The sequence below is a fragment of the Rhinopithecus roxellana genome, chromosome 18 (assembly GCF_007565055.1).
Source record: "Rhinopithecus roxellana isolate Shanxi Qingling chromosome 18, ASM756505v1, whole genome shotgun sequence".
Taxonomy (NCBI): Eukaryota; Metazoa; Chordata; class Mammalia; order Primates; family Cercopithecidae; genus Rhinopithecus; species Rhinopithecus roxellana.
Window position 1 is genome coordinate 46,631,934 of NC_044566.1, and position 23,292 is coordinate 46,655,225.

The 23,292-nt window shown below is 36.1% G+C and overlaps 1 protein-coding gene across 9 annotated transcripts in view; it reads left to right on the forward strand.

Annotated features, from left to right (window-relative positions):
• ZC3H13 (zinc finger CCCH-type containing 13) overlaps positions 1 to 23,292 on the forward strand; it is a 102,767-nt gene that overhangs the window by 47,564 nt on the left and 31,911 nt on the right. For all 9 annotated transcript variants that reach the window (XM_030922096.1, XM_030922101.1, XM_030922095.1 and 6 more), the window contains 3 exons: positions 154 to 311; positions 7,568 to 7,765; positions 21,924 to 22,234. In XM_030922096.1, the coding sequence (XP_030777956.1) occupies positions 154 to 311; positions 7,568 to 7,765; positions 21,924 to 22,234 (667 nt within the window). The remainder of the gene's footprint in view (positions 1 to 153; positions 312 to 7,567; positions 7,766 to 21,923; positions 22,235 to 23,292) is intronic.

The window sequence follows — 23,292 nt, forward strand, 5'->3', positions numbered from 1 at the left end:
TCCCGAAAAACTGGGATTATAGGTATGAACCACTGTACCCAACAATAATATTTAATTTTAATCTGAAGTTTGGTGTGATTCTAAAATACTGTAAGCTTTGTTGTACCATTAGTGGAGGAATTTCTGAATTGACTTACTGAATTTTTTTTAAAGGTTTCACCAGAAGTGGTTAGATCAAAATTGTCCCCATCACCTTCTCTAAGAAAGTCTAGCAAATCTCCGAAGCGAAAATCAAGCCCAAAATCGTCTTCAGCTAGCAAGAAAGATAGGAAGACATCTGCAGTATCTTCTCCCCTGTTGGACCAGCAGAGGTCAGTAGGGTGATAAACAGTGTCAGAGGAAAATAGCTTTTTCTGAAGTGATACTAAAAAGAATTAGTAGGTTATAGAAGGATAGTTTTAATACATTTTATATTTAATGTAAGCTTTTTTGTTCTAAAAAGAAGTTTGAAATGTTTCAATTAAAAAGACAGTTATAGAGAACAATAAAACAAGTATCTGTGTAACATCCTCATATGTTTCAGAGCTTTTTATTTTTTAAGAAATAAAAATGAAAGATACATTTCCTGTTCCTCTCTTAAATCTGGTGTTTGTGATACTTGTGCATGTGTTTATACTTTAATATGTGTTTTGCAGTGTATAGTATTGCTTTCATATATTTAATTGTAATACGGATATATCATAACCTTCTGCACATTGCCTTTTCACTTAACATTTTTTATATTTATCTATATTGATACATGTAACCTTAGTTCGTTCATCTGAGTATTTATACTATAAATTTGTCTACTTTTCTGTTGAATATTTATGTTGTTTCCGATTTTTAAACTGCTATCAATTATACACAAAAAATTTTTGTCTCTATGTGTTATCAAGAGATTGAATTCTTTATAAATTAGAATTACTGTAGAAGCCAGTTGAAGAAGTAAAAATAGAAACGATTATATTCAGGGACTAAGAATAAGGAGAAGATACATTTTCATTTAATGTCACTCTGAACTATTTGTATTTTATCTTAATTAAAGTCCATACCCTAGTTTTATCTTATAAAAAAAGAACTAAAAATATCTTCTACCTAATATTTCATCAGTTAACAAGCCCTATTTGAACCTGTAATGAAACTCGTATTTATCTCCCTCCTTGTAGTTTCTAGAGACTAACCCTATTTCAGACTCTACTTAACTTTTTGCCTAGATTATTATATCATCCTATTAACTATATTGACTTTATTTAGTTTCTACCCCCCCCACACACATAAACATTTTCATTCAGCTGCCTCAACCCATTTATTTTATAGATGCTGTCAGAGAAATCTTAAAAGGACAATTCCAGTTAATTTATTATACCATTGAAAAACTCAGTGGTTTTTCATTCTATACAGTGAAATTCAGATTCCATAGAATGACATTTACACTTTGGTCTTTTCTTTCTTGTCAATAGTTTTTGTCCAGCTTCCTCCTACCTAACCCCTTCTACCCTCAATTCTTCAATCTCTAGCTCAAATTCTAAGTTTTCCCATTTCTCTTTATGGAACATAAGTTCTGTTCCCTTTATGTACCCGTCAGATTTTGCTTGTACCTCCCTGTTGATATTAATTGCCTGTTGCATTATATTTCAGCTGTGACTTACGTTGTACAACCTTTATTAAATTTAAGCCCCTTGAAGATTGGGATCTTGATTGTTCATAGTTCTGTCTTCTCATAGTGCCTACTTGGCATAGAACTTTGTGTTGTAATAAGGCACTCAGTAAAGTTGAGTTGATCCTCTCCTTTGTTCATGCAATTGAGTAAATATTGCAAAGGGATATTGAAGAAGTTGAATGAACAGAGAGTGATAGCATCCACTCCACTTGCTCTTATCCTCTTGGCTAACCATTTATGTAACTTTCCCTCAATTCTATTCATTTCCCCGATAAACTGCAGACTAGAAATACCCTTTCTTCCTTTTCTTATCTGTTCTGTTTATAGAATATTTGAAACTTAATATTTTCATAGAAAGTTTTGATAACTAGACAAAGGGTTAGTTTCATCTTTTATGTACAGTCTCTTTTACTGCTTTATTAGTAACTCATCCTATTATAATTATTTGTCATAAATAATCACTCACACTGGTTTAATTACTATATTTCTTATATTCTACTATGTTGTTGACTTTAAGATGCACCATTAATTTAATAATAAAAGCAAAAGGACCTGGAAACAGTATATTAAAAATACAAAGAAAATATTGAATTGAGTATAGCATTTTTTTTTTGAGTATACCATTTCTTTAGCTATGCAGTTTACATTGCCTAGAGTGTGTCAAGTAATCATCTTTTAATTTTATTGCTCGATCATGCTATCAACTAGGAACATACTAAGCACATGTAAGGATTAGAATTTCAGTTAAAACTCAGTGGAGTATTTCAACCAATGTCAGCCAACTGAGGTGTGACAATCAGGTAAACAAACTTCTTGGTCTTACTAGATTATCATATCGAATGGAAAGATATAATTACTGACAAATTAAAACTTACACTTTTCCCTGAAAGCTGGCACTTTTCTTTGTTTGACATTTTTTTGAGATATAGTCTGATAGGAAGATTTGTCCTGATATGTGAGATATGGTATAATCTAAAATCATAAATATATTACCTATTCTGTCCATCTGCATTGTAATCTTAGTTTTTATTAGGTGAATTTTTCTTTATAGCTCTTTGTACAGAGAATATTAAGTGTGTCAAAAGCTAATATAAAACAATAGTTTTGAAGAGAGAAAGGATTAAAAACTGATAAAAGTAGACCGATGGGCTCTTTGCCACAAGTCGGAAGTAGGCTCTGTGGCACTGGAACAACAATGAGTTGACTTTTTAAATGTTGAAGATCTTGTTGATTTCAGAATACACAAAACCAGTTTTGGCCTCTTCAGTCGGAAAGCACTATAACGTAATTGTGTTTTCTAACCACATATAATTTTGATAGTAATGTGAAGAAATTCTGTACTTTAGTAAGTATATTAGAACAATCCGGGTTGTGATTATAGCTAAGTCCCAAAATGTCAGTGGTTTAACACAACAGAACGTTATTTCTCACATAAAGTCAAAATGAGTGTTTCTGATTGACAGGTGGCTGTCCTATACATGGAGATTGAGTAACCCCGGCTCCTTCTGAGCATGATTCCACTTTCTTGGGTTTTCAAGGAAACCAAAGAGTGGAATGTACAAAGAAAAATGGAAACTGAGTATTACAGTTATTTAGCTCTATAGTTTGCAATTGCCTGGCATATCAGAGTCCTTTGAGATTTGGGCCTGAAAGTGGTGGTATACATCATTTCCACTCACATTCCTTTGGCCAGATCTTGGTCACTTGGCCATGCTTAATTTCAACAAAGTGCAGATAGTATGGTTTACCACTGTGCTCAGAAGAAAAGTTTGGTAAACACTCTGCTAGTATAGGTGATAATGCAAAAATAGTTTGTGTCATGAATTCCTTTGTTGTTTAATCATGAAATTTTAAAAGATAATTTTGATACAGATGCCAATTATTGATTCGTTTTTACCTTTAAATTAGAAAAATATCCAGAAATACAGATATTTATCACATATCTGTTAGGGTGCATAAGAAGATTGAGTCATCTCATGAATATGCAATGAGATATGTGACTAATATGGTGGTTGGCAGAAGACAAGGATGAAAAATAGATTTAGTCATCATATTTTGGTAATTTCCTACTTGTTTACATGGTTAACTCTATCAGTGATAATAAGACATAGGGGCCGGGCGCGGTGGCTCAAGCCTGTAATCCCAGCACTTTGGGAGGCCAAGACGGGCGGATCACGAGGTCAGGAGATCGAGACCATCCTGACTAACACGGTGAAACCCCGTCTCTACTAAAAAAATACAAAAAAAAAAAAAAAAAAAAAACTAGCCGGGCGAGATGGCGGGCGCCTGTAGTCCCAGCTACTCGGGAGGCTGAGGCAGGAGAATGGCGTAAACCCGGGAGGCGGAGCTTGCAGTGAGCTGAGATCCGGCCACTGCACTCCAGCCTGGGCGACAGAGCGAGACTCCGTCTCAAAAAAAAAAAAAAAAAAAAAAAAAAAGACATAGGGATGAGGACTAAGAAAGCTACATTTTCTGACTGCTCACTATGAGTCAAGTGCTTTTAAAATATTGCCAGCAATTTTGAGGTAGGTACTATTGTGTGTGTGTGTGTATATATATATATATATATATATATATAGCTAAGAACTCTTGGGACCTGAGAATTCAGCATGATAGGAAATAAGTTCTAGGATTTAGGCTTAGGTCCTCATTTATAAATATCAGTAGATAGTGAAATTAGTAGATAGTGAAAACTTACCATATGTATGAAAAGGGCTAGTTACAAACCTAGTACCAGACTGAACACTCTGAGCAGATGGCTTACACGGAAACGTTAATACAGTAAACAGGAACAAACTTAAATTATAAATTATAAGTTTAGTGCAGTTTGTGAGGATATTGTATTTAGAGGACAAAAGCAGTTGATCATGGGGAAAAAAACTGAACACTGTGTTTTTATTTTATTTTATATTTTTACAGAAGACTGGAGTTTCATTATTAAATTAGTCTCCCTGAGCATTCGGGGATCAGAGTTTTAAAGGACAACTTGGTGGCGGGGTGGCAGGGAGACTGGGGGAAGCCAGTGAACTGGGAGTGCTGATTGGTCAAGTCGGAGATGAAATCATAGGGAGTCAAAGCTGTCTTCTTGTGCTGAGTCAGTTCTTCGGTGGGGGCTACCAGATCAGATGAGCCAGTTTATGGATCTGGTTGGTGCCAGGTTGAACAACAACTTTTTTTATTTTTTTTATTTTTTTTTTGAGACAGAGTCTCACTCTGTCACCAGGCTGGTGTGCAGTTGGCTCACTGCAACATCTGCCTCTCGGGTTCAAGTGGTTCTCCTGCCTCAGCCTCCTGAGTGGCTGGAATTACAGGCTTGTGCCACCACACCTGGCTAATTTTTGTATTTTTAGTAGAGGCAAGTTTCACCATGTTGGTCAGGCTGGTCTCGAACTCCTGCCCTCCTCACAATCCGCCTGCCTTGGCCTTTCAAAGTGCTGGGATTACAGGCATGAGCCAACACGCCCAGCCTGAACAACAATATTTTAAAAGAGAAAAGAGTTCAAATGGAAAATAACAGAATAGGACAGGTGCAGTGGTCTGAGGTGGGCAGATCACTTGAGCCCAAGAATTTGAGACCAGCCTGGACAACATGGTGAAACCCTCTCTCTACAAAAATACAAAAATTAGCCAGGTGTGGTGGCATGCAACTGTACCCCTAGCTACTCAGGGGGCTGAGGCATGAGGATCACTTGAGCCCTGGAGGTCGAGGCTGCAGTGAGCCATGATCGTGCCACTGCACTCCAGCCTGGGCAACAGAGCGAGACACCGTCTCCAAAAAAAAGAAGAAATCAAAAAATAGCGGAACAATGAAATTGCCAAATTTAGAATTAGCAATTTACTTTAAAAATTACTGAATATAAAGACAGATTTAAGATCCTGGAAAAGCAGGAAAAATGGAAATGACAGAGAAATCTAACATGGAGGAGAGATCCAAGAGATACAGTAACTGTATAATAAAGAGAACTGCAGAGACTTGGGTCATGAGGAAAAGTTACGAAACAAAAATAGAAGAAATTGAGTAAAAAGTTTGAAGTTTCAGATTGAAACAGTCCATTTAGTGCTGGAAAAGATTTTTTAAAAATACCTGGACTTAGTGAAAATCTTTTTCCAGTGAGTAATTTTCAAGGTATAATGTTCATAAGCATGCCAACAGAAAAACCAGTTTACCTGAATAGTAAAAAATTTGATTTTCTTTGGACTTCTTACCTGCAACGTTAAATGTTACAAAATATTTTAACTAGAGCTCTGAGGTAAAAGGATTTTGACATGAAAATGCTATATCCAATAAAACTTGTTAAGAGGCAAAGACAGCCAGTTTTGAATGTGTATGGGACACTTACTTAAAATTACTTAAATTGCCAAAAAGAGGCACTTAAAGAACAAAGTCTGTACCCAAAATCGATTACAAGTAGATAAAAGACAAATGTGAAAGGCAAAACTACAAAATTTTAGGAGACCATCTTTGTGACCTCAGACTTGGTAAAAATTTCTTAAACAAGATTCAAAGATTTATGATGAATATATACTGACAATGGTTGGTATTTCATTTGTAGATGATGTAATTGTGTTTTTTAAATAATGATGAAAACTGGAAGCCACTTGAAGAACTATGAAATTGTTTTAAAAAGTTTTGGAGCATTTTTTCAAGGAAATTCTATACAGTCAATGAAAATGATTACCTAAATCTGCTTTTTAAAAAAAGTTTTATTTTGAGATGGAGTCTCACTCTGTCACCCAGAATAGAGTGCGGTGGCACAGTCTTGGCTCACTGCAACCTCTGTCTTCTGGGTCCAAGTGATTCTTCTGCCTCAGCCTCCTGAGTAGGTGGGATTACAGGCACCCACCACCATGCCTGGCTAATTTTTGTATTTTTAGTAGAGATAGGGTTTCACCATGTTGGCCAGGCTGGTCTCGAACTCCTGACCTCAAGTCATCCACCCCCCCAACCCTCCCCCGCCGGCCTCCCAAAGTGATGGGATTATAGGCATGAGCCATCTGAAGCTACTTTATGTTACAGAAAGATGCTCGCACTATGTCTATGTTCAGTATTTTAAAATTTTACATAATATTGTAATAGGATATTCCATGAATGTGTGTAACACACACACACACACACACACACACACACACATAGAGTTACCCATTTCCAACGATGAGAGAAGATAGTTGTGACTATATATATATATATGTATATGATTTGCACATATTTTCTCCCATTCTATAAGTTGCCTTTTCACTTTGTTGATTGTGTCCTTTGACATGCAAAAGTTTTAAAATTTGATGTAGTCTCATTTGTCTATTTTTGCTTTGTTGTTACCTGTGCCTTTGGTGTCGTTGCCAAGTCCAAGGTCATGAAGCTTTTCTTCTATATTTTCTTTTAGGATTTTTATAGTTTTTGCTTTTATGTTTAGGTCTTTATTTTGAGTTAATTTTTGATCTGGTACAATATAAAGGTCTAGCTTCATTCTTTTGCATTTGAATACCCAGTTTTAAATGAGTAGATAGAGAAAGAAAGATATATGGCAAAAGTATGTAAATATTCAAGATGTTGAAAATAGTTCTCCTTGAGTAGTAGAATTATAGGTAATTTTTGCTTTCTTTGTCTACTTTTCCATGTCTTAAAAAAAAATGTAAACGGTCATTGTATTATTATCTTTTCTGAAAGTGTCTTCCTATTTAACCTCTGTCTTTTCTCAGAAACCTGCCCCTTTAAAGTTATATAATAATAAGCAGTGTTAACAAAATAAGTATTAAGTAAATTAATTCTTCACCCATTTCTGTTTTTTGTCTTCTGGATATTGGTTAGTAGTGTACAAAATAATAAAGGGCAAGTAATATAAAGGAACACTGCTGTTTTTAAGAAGGCTTTAAAAAATATCCTTTTGGCATATTTGAACCTCTAATGATATAGCTTTGTGTTACCTTCAGAAATTCAAAAAGCAACCAAAGTAAAAAGAAAGGACCACGTACTCCTAGTCCACCCCCTCCTATACCAGAAGATATTGCTCTGGGGAAAAAATACAAAGAAAAATACAAAGTAAAAGACAGGATAGAAGAAAAAACAAGAGATGGAAAGGACAGAGGACGAGATTTTGAAAGACAAAGAGAAAAGAGAGACAAGCCAAGGTAAGTAGGATTGTATGTTTTTAACAATATTAACTTTTGTAGAATATAGAATATTTACTTTTCAGAAGCTTTTGGGCATTAGCATATTGGATATTTTAGTTTTGTTTACAATAGTGTGTATATTTATTTTAATAATTCCCATAATATCTATTATAAGTCATGGATAATTCAGTAAGCATTAACTTTTACAATTTATATTTGAATTTTTTTATTGTGGTAAAAAATCATAAAATGTACCATCTTCATCATTTTAAAGTTTATAGTTTAGTAGTGTTAAGTATTTTTACATTGTGAAACAATTCTCCAGAACTTTTTTATTTTGCAAATCTGAAACTCTGTATCTATCAAAAAATAACTCCCCCTTTCCACCTTTTCCCAGCTCCTGGTAACTAACATCCTATTTTGTTTCTGTGAATTTGACTGCTTCAGATACCTCATATAAGTGAAATCATAGTGTTTGTCTTTTTTGATAGGCTTATTTCACTTAGCAGAATGTCCTCGGGGTTCCTTCTTGCTGTGGCATGTGACAGGATTTCCATCCTTTTTAAGGCTGAATAATATTTCATTGTATGTATATGCCACATTTTATTTATCCATTCATCCATTTGATGGATGTTTGGGTTCTTTGACCTCCTGGCTATTACTGATAGTGCTGCCATGAGAATGAATGTGTAAATAATCCCTTTGAGACCCTGCTTTCAGTTCTTTTGTCTATATACCCAGAAGTAGAGTTGCTGAATCATATGATAATTCTATTTTTAATTGTTTGAGAAACCTCCATACTATTTTCCATGGCAGTTGCACTGTTGTACATTCCCAACAGTACACAAGTGTTCCAGTTTATCCGTACCTTCACTAACACTTATTTTCTGCTTTTGTTTGTTTTATAGTCACTATTCAAATAGGTGTGTTTAGCTCATTGAGGTGAGGTGTTATCCCGTTGAGGTTTTGATTGGTATTTCTCTGATAATTAGTCATGTTGAACATCCTTTCATGTGCTTGTCGGCCATTTGTATATCATCTTTGGAGAAATGTCTTTCCAGTTCTTTGCCCATTTTTTAATTGGGTTATTTGGGTTTTTTTCTGTTAAGTTCTAGGAGTTCGTTATATATTCTGGATATTAAACCCTTATCAGAGATAAGATTTTAAAATATTTTTTCCTATTCCATATGTTGCTTTTTTCTTCCACTCTGTTAATTGTTTTTCTTGGCATGCAAGAGAACAGTTAACTAGAGCCTTCACAATTCTTAAGTATGTTTTTTTAAACTATACTCTATATTTTACTCAGTCCAGCAGGTGTGTTTGTGAAAAGTACACGTAAATGTTTTTGGTGATTGACATTCTATCAGTAAAGCCTTTAGTTTTCCCTAATGGTTCTTTGTACTTTTATTTTGGTATTTTGACTAAGAAGTCTCTGAGAGATGGTTCTTAACACCTATTCTTAGTTTATCATTTAAATGGCAAAAACATTTGTATTATGAGGACTTGAATATTACACAGGCTGATCCTTCATTTTCCAGTTTTTCTTCCTGGGTTATCCCTAAATGGTATGCATAGGACTCACCTGTTACTTAGTATGTAGACAAATCTGAACTTGGTTTTTTGTTTTGTTTTGTTTTGTTTTCATCTAAAGACATGAAACAACAGAGCTAGGAATACTGGAAGATTATATAAATAGCTGATTTGCACACACTGGAGTTCTACAGCCATATGTGACAAGGTTGGAAAAAGACGTTTTGGTTTAGGAAGAGTTAATTTAATTACCAAGGTTCTTAGGTGGGGCCGTTATTTTCATTTGTCTCTATTACGCTGACTAAAGAAATTACAGGTGCACCAATTTTATTGAACCTCGCAGATGTTGTGTATTTTTACAAATGGAAGGTTTGTGGCATCCCTGAATTAAACAAGCCTATCAGTGCCACTTTTCTAATAACGTGTTCACTTTGTATCTCTGTAATTCTTGAAATAGTTCAAGGCTTTTCATCATTATTATATCTGTTATGGTGGACTGTGATCAGTAATTGTCAACATTACCATTGTAATTGTTTTGAGGCATCATGAACTGCACCCATATAAAACAGTGAACTTTATCTGCAAATGTGTGTGTTCTGACTGCCCTACTGACTGGCTAGTCACCTGTCTCTCACCATCTCCTTGGGCCTCTCTATTCCCTGACACACAACGATTCCCTCTCAGTTCCCTGAGATGTTATTGAAATTAGGCAACTAATAACCCTACATGTAGTAGCCTCTAAGTGTTCAAGTAAAAAGGAAGAGTCTCTTACTTTAAATCAAGAGCTAGAAGTTATTAAGCTTAGTGAGGAAGGCATATTGAAAACTTAGGTGGCAAGCTAGACCTCTTGTGCCAGTCAGCTAAGTTGTGAATGCAAAGGTAAAGTTCTTGAAGGAAATTTAAAGTGCCACTCCAATGAACATATGAATGAGAAGAAAGCAAAACAGCCGTATTGCTGATGCGGAGGAAGTTTGAGTGGGCTGGATAAAAGATCAAAGCAGCCACAATTGAAATCGCCACAACATTCCTTTAAGCCAGAGTCTAATCCAGAGCAAGGTCCTAACTCTGTTTAATTCTTTCGAGGCTGAAAGAGGTAAGGAAGCTGCAGGAAAAAAGTTTGAAGTTAGCAGAGGTTACTTCATGACATTTAACAAATGAAGCCATCTCCATAGCTCAAAAGTGCAAGATGAAGCAGCACATACTGATGAAGAAGCAGTGGCAAGTTATCCAGAAGATCTAGATAAGATAATTGGTGTTGACCACACTAAACAAATTTTCATTGTAGTTGATACAGCCTTATTGGAAGAAGATGCCATCCAAGATGTTCACAGCCAGAGAGGAGAAGTCAGTGCTTGGCTTCAAAGCTCCAAAGGACAGGCTGACTCTCTCATTCGGGGCTAGTGCAGCTGGGGGTTTTAAGGTGAAGCCAGTGCTCATTTACCATCCTGAAAATCCTAGGATTTTAAAGAATTATGCTAAATCTACTCTGCCTGTGCTCTTAAGTGGAACAACAAGCGTGGGTGACAGCACATCTGTATACAGCATGGTTTACTAAATATTTTGAGCCCACTATTGAGACCTGTTGCTCAGAAAGAAAGATTCTTTTCAGAATACTACTGCTTGTTTATGATGTGCCTGTTTACGCAGGAGCCCTGACGAAGATGTAAGGAGAGAGTAATAGTTTCATGCCTGCTAAGACAAAAGGCACCCTACAGCCCATGGATCAAAGACTAATTTTTACTTTTGAGTCTTATTTTAAAAATACATTTTATAAGGCCACAGCTGCCATGGATAGTGATTCCCCTGATAGATCTGGGCAAAGTAAATTGAAAACTTTATGGAAAGGATTTACTATTCAAGATGCCATTAAGAACATTTGTCATTCACGGGAGGAGGTCAAAATATTAATATTTACAGGAGTTAGAAGTCAATTACAACTTTCATGGATGACTTTGAGAGGTTCAAGACTTTATTGAAAGAAGTAACTGCAGATGTGTTGGAAATAGCAAGAAAACTAGAATTAAAAGTAGATCCTGAAGATGTAACTGAATTGCTGCAATCTCAAATCAGACTTGAACGGATGAGGAGTTGCTTCATATGGATGAACAAAGAAAGTGGTTTCTTGAGATGGAATCTACTCCTGGTGAAGATGCTAGAAACATGTTTTAAATGACAGTGACACCAAATAATTTAGAGTGTCACAAACTTTGTTGACAAAGCAGCAGCAGGGTTTGAGAGCACCAAGTTTGTTTTTTGTGTATATGTGTGCTGTTTTTTGTTTTTGTTCTCGCTGTTACCCAGGCTTAAGTGCACTGGCTCAATCTCAGCTCGCTGTGTTTCGCTATTACCCAGGCTTAAGTTCACTGGCGCCATCTCAGCTCACTATAGCCTCTGCCTCCCATCAAGTGGTCAAGTGATCCTCCCACCTCAACCTCCCAAGTAGCTGGGCTTACAGGCATGCATCACCACACTCAGCTAATTTTTAAAATTTTTTTGTAGAGATGAGGTCTCACTATGTTGTTCAGACTGATCTAGAACTCCTGGGCTCAAGTAATCCTCCTGCCTCAGCCTCCCAAAACGTTGTAGTTATAGGCTTGAGCCACCATCCCCAGCTGACTCCAGTTTTGAAAATTCTACTGTGGGTAAAATGCTAGTAAACAGCATGACACGCTACAGATAAATCTTTTCTGAAAGGAGGAGTCAATTGGTGTGACAAACTTCATCATCGTCTTATTTTAAGAAATTGCCACAGCCTTCTCAGCCTTTTGCAGCCTTCACCCTCATCAGTCAACAGCCATCAGCATCAAGATAGTACCCTTACCCACAAAATGGTAACAACTCTCTGAAGTCTTAGATGATTGTTAGCATTTTTTTAAACAATAAAGTATTTTAAAAATTAAGTTATATACTTTCTTTTTTTTTTTTTTTTTTTTTTTTTTTTTGAGATGGAGTTTCTTTCTCTCACCCAGGCTGGAGTGCAGTGGCGTGATCTTGGCTCACTGCAAGCTCCGTCTCCCGGATTCATGCCATTCTCCTGCCTCAGCCTCCTGAATAGCTGGGACTACAGGCACCTGCCACCACGCCCGGCTAATTTTTTTTGTATTTTTAGTAGAGATGGGGTTTCACCGTGTTAGCCAAGATGATCTTGATTTCCTGATCTCGTGATGCACCCATCTCGGACTCCCAAAGTGCTAACAGGTGTGAGCCGCTGCGCCTGGCCTGTACTTTTTTCGATATAAATCTATTGTACACTTCAAAGACTGCAGTATAGTGTAAACATAATTGTGTGTGCACTAGGAAACCAAAACATTTCTGTGGCTCACTTTACTGTGATATTTGCTTTATTATGGGAACCAAACCTATGTTTCTGAGGTGTACCTGTATTAGTTTTAAAACTAAACAGTGTCTTTGTCATTGTCTTCAGATTGATAAGGAATGTAATTAAATTTTAGTGTCTAAATTCCTTTTGGAAAAAAAATGCCCCTTAAAAACACTTTGAATGTTATAATGGGCGTATTAGTGGTGTTTTGTTTACTAGGAGGTGTTGTGCTTAAGTAAAATCGCGAATTCATTCATCCGACAGTACAAGTAGAAGTAATATAGTGATGGGGTATGTGTGTGTGTGTGTCTGTGTGTGTTTGTAAAATAGTGTTTCCAAATATGTGGGTTTTGGCTTTGGTTTTTTTTTTGTCCCCCTTCAAGTATGACCCACTAGGCTTACTGGATATAAGCGGTTGCTTACATTTCTTAAAGGATGGCTTTCTATTGAGTTACCCATTTACGTGGCATAGGTGTGCATACACATGGCATAGGAGATGCAACAATGCTACACGATCCTCTGACTTTAAATCCTTCTAGCTTTTCTCTGTGACTCAGTTGTCCAAATTCAAAAATAAGTTGTAACAGTTAATGCTTACTGAATTATCCATGATTCATAATAGATAATTGTGTCTCAGTTGTCCGGCCTTCTATATCAGGTGCTTCTAACCCGAAGTCCATTGGTGGATTTTAGGGGTCTACAAGCTTCTTGAGTTATGTATAAAACTTTGCCTGTGTATGTGTTTTGGTGAGGGAGAGTGCCCATACCCTTCTAGAAAAGTTCATGATTTTTCCAGTCTCCAAAAAAATGTTAGAATCATGAATCATTCTTGAAGCCTAGGACACTAACCTGATGTCAAGGATTTGAGTACTTTCCTCCCAAACTGTCATTGGCATGTCAAGTTTGTTAAAAATGTGCTCTTCCCAGAGTATTTGTAAGTTTAATACAAAATTCTATCATGTGATTAATTTTTAATTGAATAATTTGGAGACTTCAGCTCTTAAATGAATGTTATCAGTGTCTTCCAACTTTACTCAGCTTTGATTTATTTATGCAATGTTGATCAAAACCTGAGTACTAGTCATTTATGCAGAGAAAAAGTCTTATGGATTTATTACTCTGCTTTCAGAAAATATAGCAATTTCCCATAATATTTTTTTAAAATAAACTTTCCATGACCTACTCTTTACAGAGAATAGTAAAATACTATTTCTACCCCCCTTGTTCTCAGGGAATACATTCCAAGACCCTCAGTAGATGCCAGAAATGGCAAATAGTGCTGAACCTTGTATATACGATGCATGAATTTCTTTTTCTTTATTCATAATTTCATGTATAGAATATTCCTTATTGTAGATTTTTGCAACCTCAGCATACAGTTTTTCTTCCTGAGAACTCAAAGGAAGTACTTTATGGCTTTTTTTTTTTTTTTTTTTTTGGCATATTCAAATTGCCAGCATCACTCCTCTTTGCACTTGGGGCCATTATTAAGTAAAATAAGGTTACTCGAACTGCATAATTACTGTTGTTGCCAAACTGCAAGTCAAATCTGATAACTGAGATGGCTACAAAGTGATCAGTGAGCAAGTGCATACAGCGTATGGTTACCGGACAAAGGGATGATTCATGTCCAGGTTAGGATAGAGTGGAACGACAGGAGATTTCACTGTGCCACTTAGAAGTGTGTGCAATTTAAAACATATAAATTGTTTTTTTCTGGAAGTTGCCATTAGAATATTTGGCCTGTGGTTGACCAGGGAAAGCAAAAGAAAAGGTAAGCGGGGCCTACTATGGTGGGAACCCAACAAACTAAACTAATTTTTTTTTTCCTGTAAATTGTTTAGAAGAGATGTAAATCAAAGGGAAATTAAGTTTATTTTAGGTATTTAGTCAGAAAGATAATTTTTGAAGGGAATACTCTGTGTTAATATTCCTAACCTATTATGTCTAGATAATCCTAAATTGAATATTTATGATGATCTTTTGGTAGATCTGTAATACTTGCTTTTATAAGTGTACTCACTTATATTAGTATATATTCTGTATACTTTCCCATGCCAAATCAGGAAAGTAATACATTAGTAGTATTTTAGGAACAAGGGTTTAAACACAAAATCTTCTTGGATAATAATCAGAAAAACCATCTGGCAATTACATGTAGCTCATTCTGCCAGATATTTTGGTTTCAATATGATTTTACTGACAGGGATATATTTTAATCATAATGCTAGGTTGTAGGACTTTGTGGCCAAATGAGAAAATAGTACTCAGAGCATAGCTAATTAAAAAACAATCATACCAACACAATTACCTGAATGTAGAAATCTGCTTTTTACTTGATAGTAGTTGTATCAGGTTGTTCTTGTATTGCTATAAAGAAATACCTGGGACAAGGTAACTTATAAAGAAAAGAAGTTGAATTGGCTCATGGTTCTGCAGGCTGTACATACATGGCTCCAGCATCTGCTTCTGGTGAGGCCTCAGAAAGCTTACTAGGAGGAGGTGTGCTGAAGTAAAAGTGCTAATTCATTTATTCATTCAACAGTTACTTGAGTACCTGTTCTAAAGCTGGTATTGCAGCAGTAAGCAAAAATATTTCCAAAAGCTCTGCTAGTACAAGTAGAATAATGTGGTGGGGTGTGGGTGTATGTGTGTGAAATAGTGTTTCCAAATATGTGGGGTTTGTAATATAGCCAAACATGATTATATTGCACACTAAGCTTATGAAAGGCTTATGTTAAGAATGAAATCATTTTATAAACATCAAAACAATTCATTCACAATGGATAAAAAAGAAGCCTTTCACATTTAGTGAAATTAACCAAGGCTTGGACTCTCTTCAGTAGGTATGATGTTGGGAAAATTTGTTGATTTCGGGAGAGAAAATCATATCTAGAAAGATATGACCCTAAATAATTGTACTTTTAGCTTTTGTCCAACATGCTTTGCGAAATCGGAGACTTGAGGGAGGCTCTTCTCAAGTATTTTCAGAGAGTTTTTTAGTAGCAGCTGGTGGTTGGAAGTTTAGTCCTATTCCAATAGTTGATTCAGTCAGAAATGCATAACATGGAGTCAATTCTGTAAAGAATGTAGGGCTGTGTTATAATGACATTAATAAAATAGCCCCCACCTGCACTGTCAAAATCCATCCTAATCTGGCTATGGTTTGGTGCCAGGTTGTGGCATTTTTTTTTTCTTTTTCATTGATAGTTAAATGACCATGGGAAGAATTTTGGCTCCTGTGACTAGATGGGACTTCCAGGCCATTGACAGTAATTTCAGAAATCTCCCTTCTTTCGCACCCAGTGGCCTGATATGGGAAGGTATTATGTTTGGGAAATGCAGATCGGGGACTTCTGCACCTTCCTCTTCCAAAACTGGATTACCTGCTGTTTTTTGGCCTGGTTTGGTCCTCTGTTTCATATTCTTGCCACCCTACCCTATCCCCAGCAGAAAGTAGTAACTTTAACTGGTTCCACCAAGCGGAAGGAGCCAGTTGTCTTATGCCAGTGTGTGTTGTATTTGGGTTTTATTGTATTTTAAATATTGATTCTCTTACTCTGGGAGCTTAAAACCATCCACATGTGTGTGGTAGGAATACCAGCTATTTGTCTTTTTCTAACCCTTGATCACATTGGTAGGTACAGTTTTTAGTTCAAGCCATGTTGTTGAATAAGTCTATGTAAGGCTCTTATCTTGAACCATGTTTCATAAAAGTATTAGTTGTTAAATTATTCTGGATTTGAATAGCATTAAAGGATGGGTTAATTTAAGGGTTGTCTTTAACATTTTTTATTCTTTAATTGAAACTTTTGAAATTACAGTTGACCCTTGAACAATGAAGGGGTTGGGAGATCAACCCCCTGTACGGTTGAAAATCCTTGTATAACTTTTGACTCCCCCCAATCTTAACTACTAGTAGCCCACTGTTAACTGGAAACTTTACTGATAACATAAACATTTGATTAACACATATTTTGTATGTTATTTGTATTATATACTGTATTCTTATTACAAAGTAAGCTAGAGAAAAGAAAATGTTAAGAAAATCATAAGGAAGAGAAAATATATTTACTATTCATTACATGGAAGTGGATCATTATAAAGATCATCCCTTTGAGGAGGCTAGGAGAAGTGCAAGAAGGAGGGGTTGTTCTTGCTGTCTCAAGGCTGGCAGAGGCAGAAGAAAACTCACATTAGTGTGACCCTGTGTTGTTCAGGAGCCAACCGTACTGCATTTGTGCATGCAAAAATGAAATCTGAACAAAATTATTAGTACTTTAGTGAAGATTTTCTTGTATTATCTAGAACTTGTATGAGGTTTTTGTTTTTTTTTTTTAATCTAATCTGTTTTACAAGTATCATTATGTATTTATGGAGGAGTGATCTTTTGAAAGATTCCCACAGACAAGGGTCTTCCTAGTTCTGTAAGATTGTTCAGTTAGAAATGATTCCCTTTCCAGGGAGTATTTACCCTGCTGCAAAAGAGTAGCAGGCTACTAGGTGTAAAATAAATCACACAGAAGCATTTTCTTTTTTCACCTTACAAATTTATTTAGACAAGTAAGATCTTGTTATATTTTAAATGGCACTTACCTGCCTAACACTCTCCAGTGCTTTCTCTCATGCTTAGAATAAAATCCAGACTTTTACCATGACCTGTGGCCCATATCTGGCTCTGCCTGCTTTCTGATTCTCTCATGAGACTCTATTCTCTCATAAATTGTGGTTCCACTTGGCTTCTTTCTATTCTTATACATCAAGATCCCTCCTGCCTCCTTTGTGCTTGTTGATCCTAAAGCTCTTCCCTCAGATCTTCAGCACTTGGCTCAAATATATCCTCCAGTAAAGGTCCTTTCCTTACCAAGCAACCTAAAGTAGTCACCCTGATGTACTTTTTGTGTTTTGTGATCAAGGGTTAGAAAAAGACAAATAGCTGGTATTCCTGCCACACACATGTAGATTGTTTTTAAGCTCCAAGAATAAAAAGCACATACTTTTTGTGGTTGTTTTGGACCTAACAGTTCTGTTTGTTGTCCTTTTTTATAAACTTCGTTACATTAATTAGCAGAAATTGTCTTGCTTTGTCATTGTTGGTTTGCTCCCTAGACCATAGACTCTGTTACTAGAGAGACTGGTTTCCAGTCCTCCCTCGAGGTATTAGTCAAGGTTTTCCAGAGAAACTGAACCAATAGAAGATATGTCTAGAATGAGATTTACTTAAGGAATTGGCTCATGCAATTATAGAGGCTGTAAAGCCCTATGATCTGACTACAAGCTGGAGACCCAGAAAAACTGGTGGTGTAATTCAGAAGTGTGAAGAGGTAGAAAGCTGACTCCAGTCAGCGTATAAGACCTGATAAGCAAGGGCAGATCAACATTCAGCTCAGGCAGTCAGGCAAACAGAAAATGTAACCTTCCTTCACCTTTTTGTTCTGTTCAGGCCCTCAGTAGATGGGATGATACACACATTGGTCAGGGCCATCTGCTTTACTCAGTGTACTGATTCAAATGCTAGACTGTTTTGGGAAGCCCTCACAGATGTGCCCAGAAATCACGTTTAGCCAGATAGCTGGGCATTCCATGACCCAGTTAACCCATTTATGCCAGAAGTTGCGAATTTTTTGGTCAAAAATCAGACCTTGGCCATGACCTTGAGCAGTAGGATATAAATAACTCCCACAAGCTTAGTGTTCCAATAATGGAACACTAGGCATAAATGGATTGACACGTAAAATTAATCATCACATTCAATTACCTTATTAGATTGTCATAAAGATTAAGTGAGTTAATATATGACAAGCACTTAAAATAGTGTCATGCATGTAGTAGCAATATATGTTACTTGCTATTATTAATGTCATTACTATTATCATGTTAGTGGTTTTGTTCTCTTCATTTCTATATCCTCATTGCCAAAAATAATACTTAGAGGTTAGTATGTGCTCACTTAATATTTGTTGAGTGAATTAAAGTGATTTAATAAGTATAAACTTCATATGTAAAGTAATAGAACCTAAATGTTTCTACTTGTAAAATGCGTATTATGTTGTATTATATTTTATCACTGAAAACAGAGTTGATTTTGGTAGTGCCCATATTACCTTTGGTTTTTGAAAATGTATACATTTTACATGATTTTAAAGGTTAAAATAGGAATGTTAGTTGCATTATATAAGCATATTTTCATATTTGAGAAATAGAAACCATTTTTTGAGAGAAAAATTGGTGTTAATATTTTTAAGTAAGTCTGGGGTAAGCCTATTAGTTTGCAGGTGAAATTACTTGCGTCTTGAATGAGAGGAGTTTTTATTTTTAAATTTCTTAATTTTCACATTTTTTCCCACAATGAAATATACCCTGAATATTCTCATTCCACACCACATCATGTCCTAATTATAGCAGCACTAAAAAGTGTTTTATTGGAATCTAGTCAGACTAAAGATCAACTTTCCCTGTATACAATAAATCACAGTGCTCTTGCTTACATTATACAGATTTTTGTTTTAAAGTATTAAGCTTCTCTTCATTAAATAAACTTTCCTTTTTTCTTTATTTGAATTTCAAATTTCACTTATTTTTTTTCCTCAGATAAGAAACCAGCCAATTATAGATCATACGACTAATTAATCTGAAGTTACTTCTATTCTAAGTGGAAATGTACTTTATTATAGCTCTGTAATAGTCTATAGCCAAAGTACTGTTAATTTTCACCAGATTTCAAGACAGTTTCATTACTTAGAATCATACCTTTTGTATGTGCAGAATGGACATAGGTGAAGGTTGAGTAAGAAGAAAATATAGTTAAAAAGTTGAAGCCATTATTTGACAACACATTAGTGTTCTGACCTTAATATAATAGCTTGATTATCCTAAGTTTAAAGTTTTTTCTTCCATGCTATAGACATCAAGTTAAATAGAAACATGATTGGATCCTAATGTGTTTTTTAAAGATAGTATATATGAACTGTTTTATCTTTTTAAGTTTTATGAACTAATAAGGCTATTGTAGACATTCTTGAAACAATTTTAAGTATACCCCAGAAATAAACTCAAGTAACCAAAATATCAGTTCAGTGGAGAACCATTCTTTAGTTTTTTAAATTGACGAGAACTGTCAAGCATGGTGGCTCATGCCTGTAATCCCAGCACTTTAGGAGGCTGAGGCAGGATGATTGCTTGAGCCCAGGAGTTCAAGACCAACCAGGGCAGCATAGTGAGACCTCATCTCTATAAAAATAAAACAAGTTAGCTGAGTGTGGTGGCATATGCCTGTAGTCCCAGCTGCTCAGGAGGCTGAGGCAGGAGGATCACTTGAGCCCAGGAAGCCAAGAGTGCTTGGCCATGATCATGCCACTATACTCTAGCCTGGGCGACAAAGCGAGACCTTGTCCCCCAAAAAATAAAAAATAAAAAAATTTACTAGAACCTAATGAAGTTGAAATTGAAATTGAAAAGCACCAGACAATACTGACTCTAATTTTTACTCTTGCAGTGATTTTTCTGTTCAGTAGGATGCATTTAAATGGGCGTTAATCATAAATGGTTTTCCAAATTTGGCGAAGACCCGTTGAGTACTTCCACGCATGTTATCTGTTAAGTTAATAAATTTCTATTTAGAGTCAATTAAATTTTAGTGGCTTATGGCTTACCTTTTTATGTTAGAAAGAAATCACTATTTTATTAAAGCGTAAAGCTTTAATCAAGTCACAGAAAACTTGATGTTTAGGTGAGTGTAGTGTTCTAGTTAGCAGACTTTTTATTTCAGTCAACTGTTACCCAAAGGTATTTTTATTTGCCTAAATTCTTTTCTGCAAATTCTTCCTAATATATTAGATCGGTTTCCTGACTTACTCAGTTTACTGATTCAAATGCCAGACTCTTTTAGGAATCCCTCACAGATGTGCCCAGAAATAATGTTTAGCCAGATATCTGGGCATTCCATGACCTCGTTAACCCATTTATGCCAAAAGTTGTATATTTTTTTGTGAAAAATCAGACCTTGGCCATGACCTTGAGTAGTAGGATATAAATAACTATAAACTATAAGTAGTTTATAGATTGAAACCTTTATTTGATGGAAGGTTTACTAAGGCATCATTTATAAACAACATAGTTTAAGGTAGTGGTTCTCAACTGGAGGTGATTTTGCCTGGTAGAGGACATTTGTCAATGTCTGGAGTAATTTTTTATTGTCATACCTTGGAATGGGAGAGCTGCTACTGGCATCTAGTGAGTTGAGGCCAGGGATGCTGTTAAACATCCTATATGTCTTGTGCAAGACACTCCCCTTCCTCCAAAGAGTTACCCAGTACAAAATGTCAGTAGTGCTAGGGTTGAGAAACTGCTTTAGAATTAGTAATGATTTGTGCCATCATTGTACATACTAAAAAATATTTATCATAGACACTGAAGATAATTACAGAAATATTTTGACTAAAAAAATCAGAATTTTTTTGAATAAGCTTCTAGCTCTTGAGATGATTGCTTTGAGGAGTATGATATTTCTCTAGGCATGTCTAGAATGTTATTTTTTGAACATTATTTGCTGCTGCTTCTTAGTTATTGCACAAAAGTGTGGACAAGACCCAGGCATAATAGACTCTAGGAGTGATTCAGATGTACTCAATGATCACGTCTGTTTCATGAGGTTATGTGTTGTTTCTCTGGTAGCAGTGAAAGAAAATGATTTGCAGGGAATAGAGGAGGCGTTAGTTGAACCACGAACTATGAACTAACTCTCAGTTTGTGCTGCCCACAGTGAAGGCAGATTGCTTAAGTTAAAGACAGTATATATTTTGTTATCCTTTCCTTAACTCTAGGATTCTTTCATCGTCCTAAATGTCAACCCAAGCAACGTGGACTTTTTGTTTGTCTTAGCTGATGCTAGCTCTCCTTTTCCCATAGCCATGAATTTACAGGCATTCTCACAGCCACTTTCTATCTGGATCTCAGTAGTATGTTTTGCCGTAGTTTGTGGGTTTTCTCCCTCCAAGTACTTGTTCACACTGTCAGATTATCAGAGTGAATTCTATACTTTAAGTTAGGGTAGATGGTGTATGTTGGAAAATGCAGTGTACTTTGGCACTAAAGCCTGGGAGAAAAGCACCGCGTATCTGTGCTTGAACTGTTGCTTCTAGTTGACTTAAAGTTAAGTCACATCTTTAAAAAGTGACTTACTTATAATTTTACAGCATTGTGAATTAAAATTTATCCTGGAGTTATTATCTATACTTTTACATTCACTTGTTTGTTTTTAAAGATTTTCCTTTGGCTAGAAACGAAGTTCTGGAATACATGTTTTATTGTTACTGTTTTTCCTTGTAGGTCTACTTCCCCAGCAGGACAGCATCATTCTCCTATATCTTCTAGACATCACTCATCTTCCTCACAATCGGGATCATCTATTCAAAGACATTCTCCTTCTCCTCGTCGAAAAAGAACTCCTTCACCATCTTATCAGCGGACACTAACTCCACCTTTACGACGCTCTGCCTCTCCTTATCCTTCACATTCTTTGTCGTCTCCTCAGAGAAAGCAGAGTCCTCCAAGGCATCGCTCTCCAATGCGAGAGAAAGGAAGACATGATCATGAACGAACTTCACAGTCTCATGATCGACGTCATGAAAGGAGGGAAGGTGTGTACTTTACTTTGATTTTTTTAATTGAAAAATTGGATATCCAGCTTCATTGTTGTAATAAGAAATGGAGGAGGACTTTCCTCTGTTAAGTCTTCTGTAACACACAGACTAGAATTCTTGAGGGCAATCGGAGATGCTTAACAACATGGGAATGTAAGCTATTAGTATATACAAGTTGGTATTTACAGGTATGCTAAGCTGGTGCTTTCTTTAGTTAAGATGTTCTAGCCGGGCACGGTGCCTCATGCCTGTAATCCCAACAGTTTGGGAGGCCAAGGTGGGTAGATCACGAGGTCAGGAGATCGAGACCATCCTGGCTAATAGAGTGAGACCCCGTACCTACGAAAATGCAAAAAATTAGCTGGGCATGGTGGCATGCGCCTGTAGTCCCAGCTACTCGGGAGGCTGAGGCAGGAGACTTGCTTGAACCCGGGAGGCGGAGGTTGCATTGAGCCGAGATTACACCATCGTACTCCAGCCTGGGCAACAGTGCAAGATTCCATCTCAAAAATAATAATAATAATAATAAAAGATGTTCTGCTGAGTAAGTACTCTCAAGTTCTAGAAATTTTTGGCCATCTGATCCTTAGAGCATCCTTTTTAATTGCTGAGTTAATGTCTTTTGAAAACGAGGTTAAGGGAAGAAAAGCAACAAATCAGGGAGCATAGTTTGAAAGCGTCAGAAGTGTTTTGATAAAGGAGTGAAGGCTGGGGGGAATTGCAGAAGGTCATTGCAAACCAACTCGTCAAATTTCTAGGTCATAATAAAGAAGTAAGCAAAGCGGTTTTCCTTTCTGTATCCCTGAGAGAGAATTAAGTTAACTTTGGATTTGCTACTCCCTATTCAGGCTGAGATTTTATTGTTACCTGGCAATAAAGCCTGTTTAATAGCTCTCATCTCTTTCTTTACTTCTTGTCTAAGCTTCTGGTCTTTGTAGATTTAACTAAGTCTGTTTTCTAACTTCTCCTGTGTTCATTTTTTAACATAGTAAGTACTCAGGAAATGCTTACTTGCAACAACATTTATATTTAATTTGCCTTTTAAGCGCCTCTGT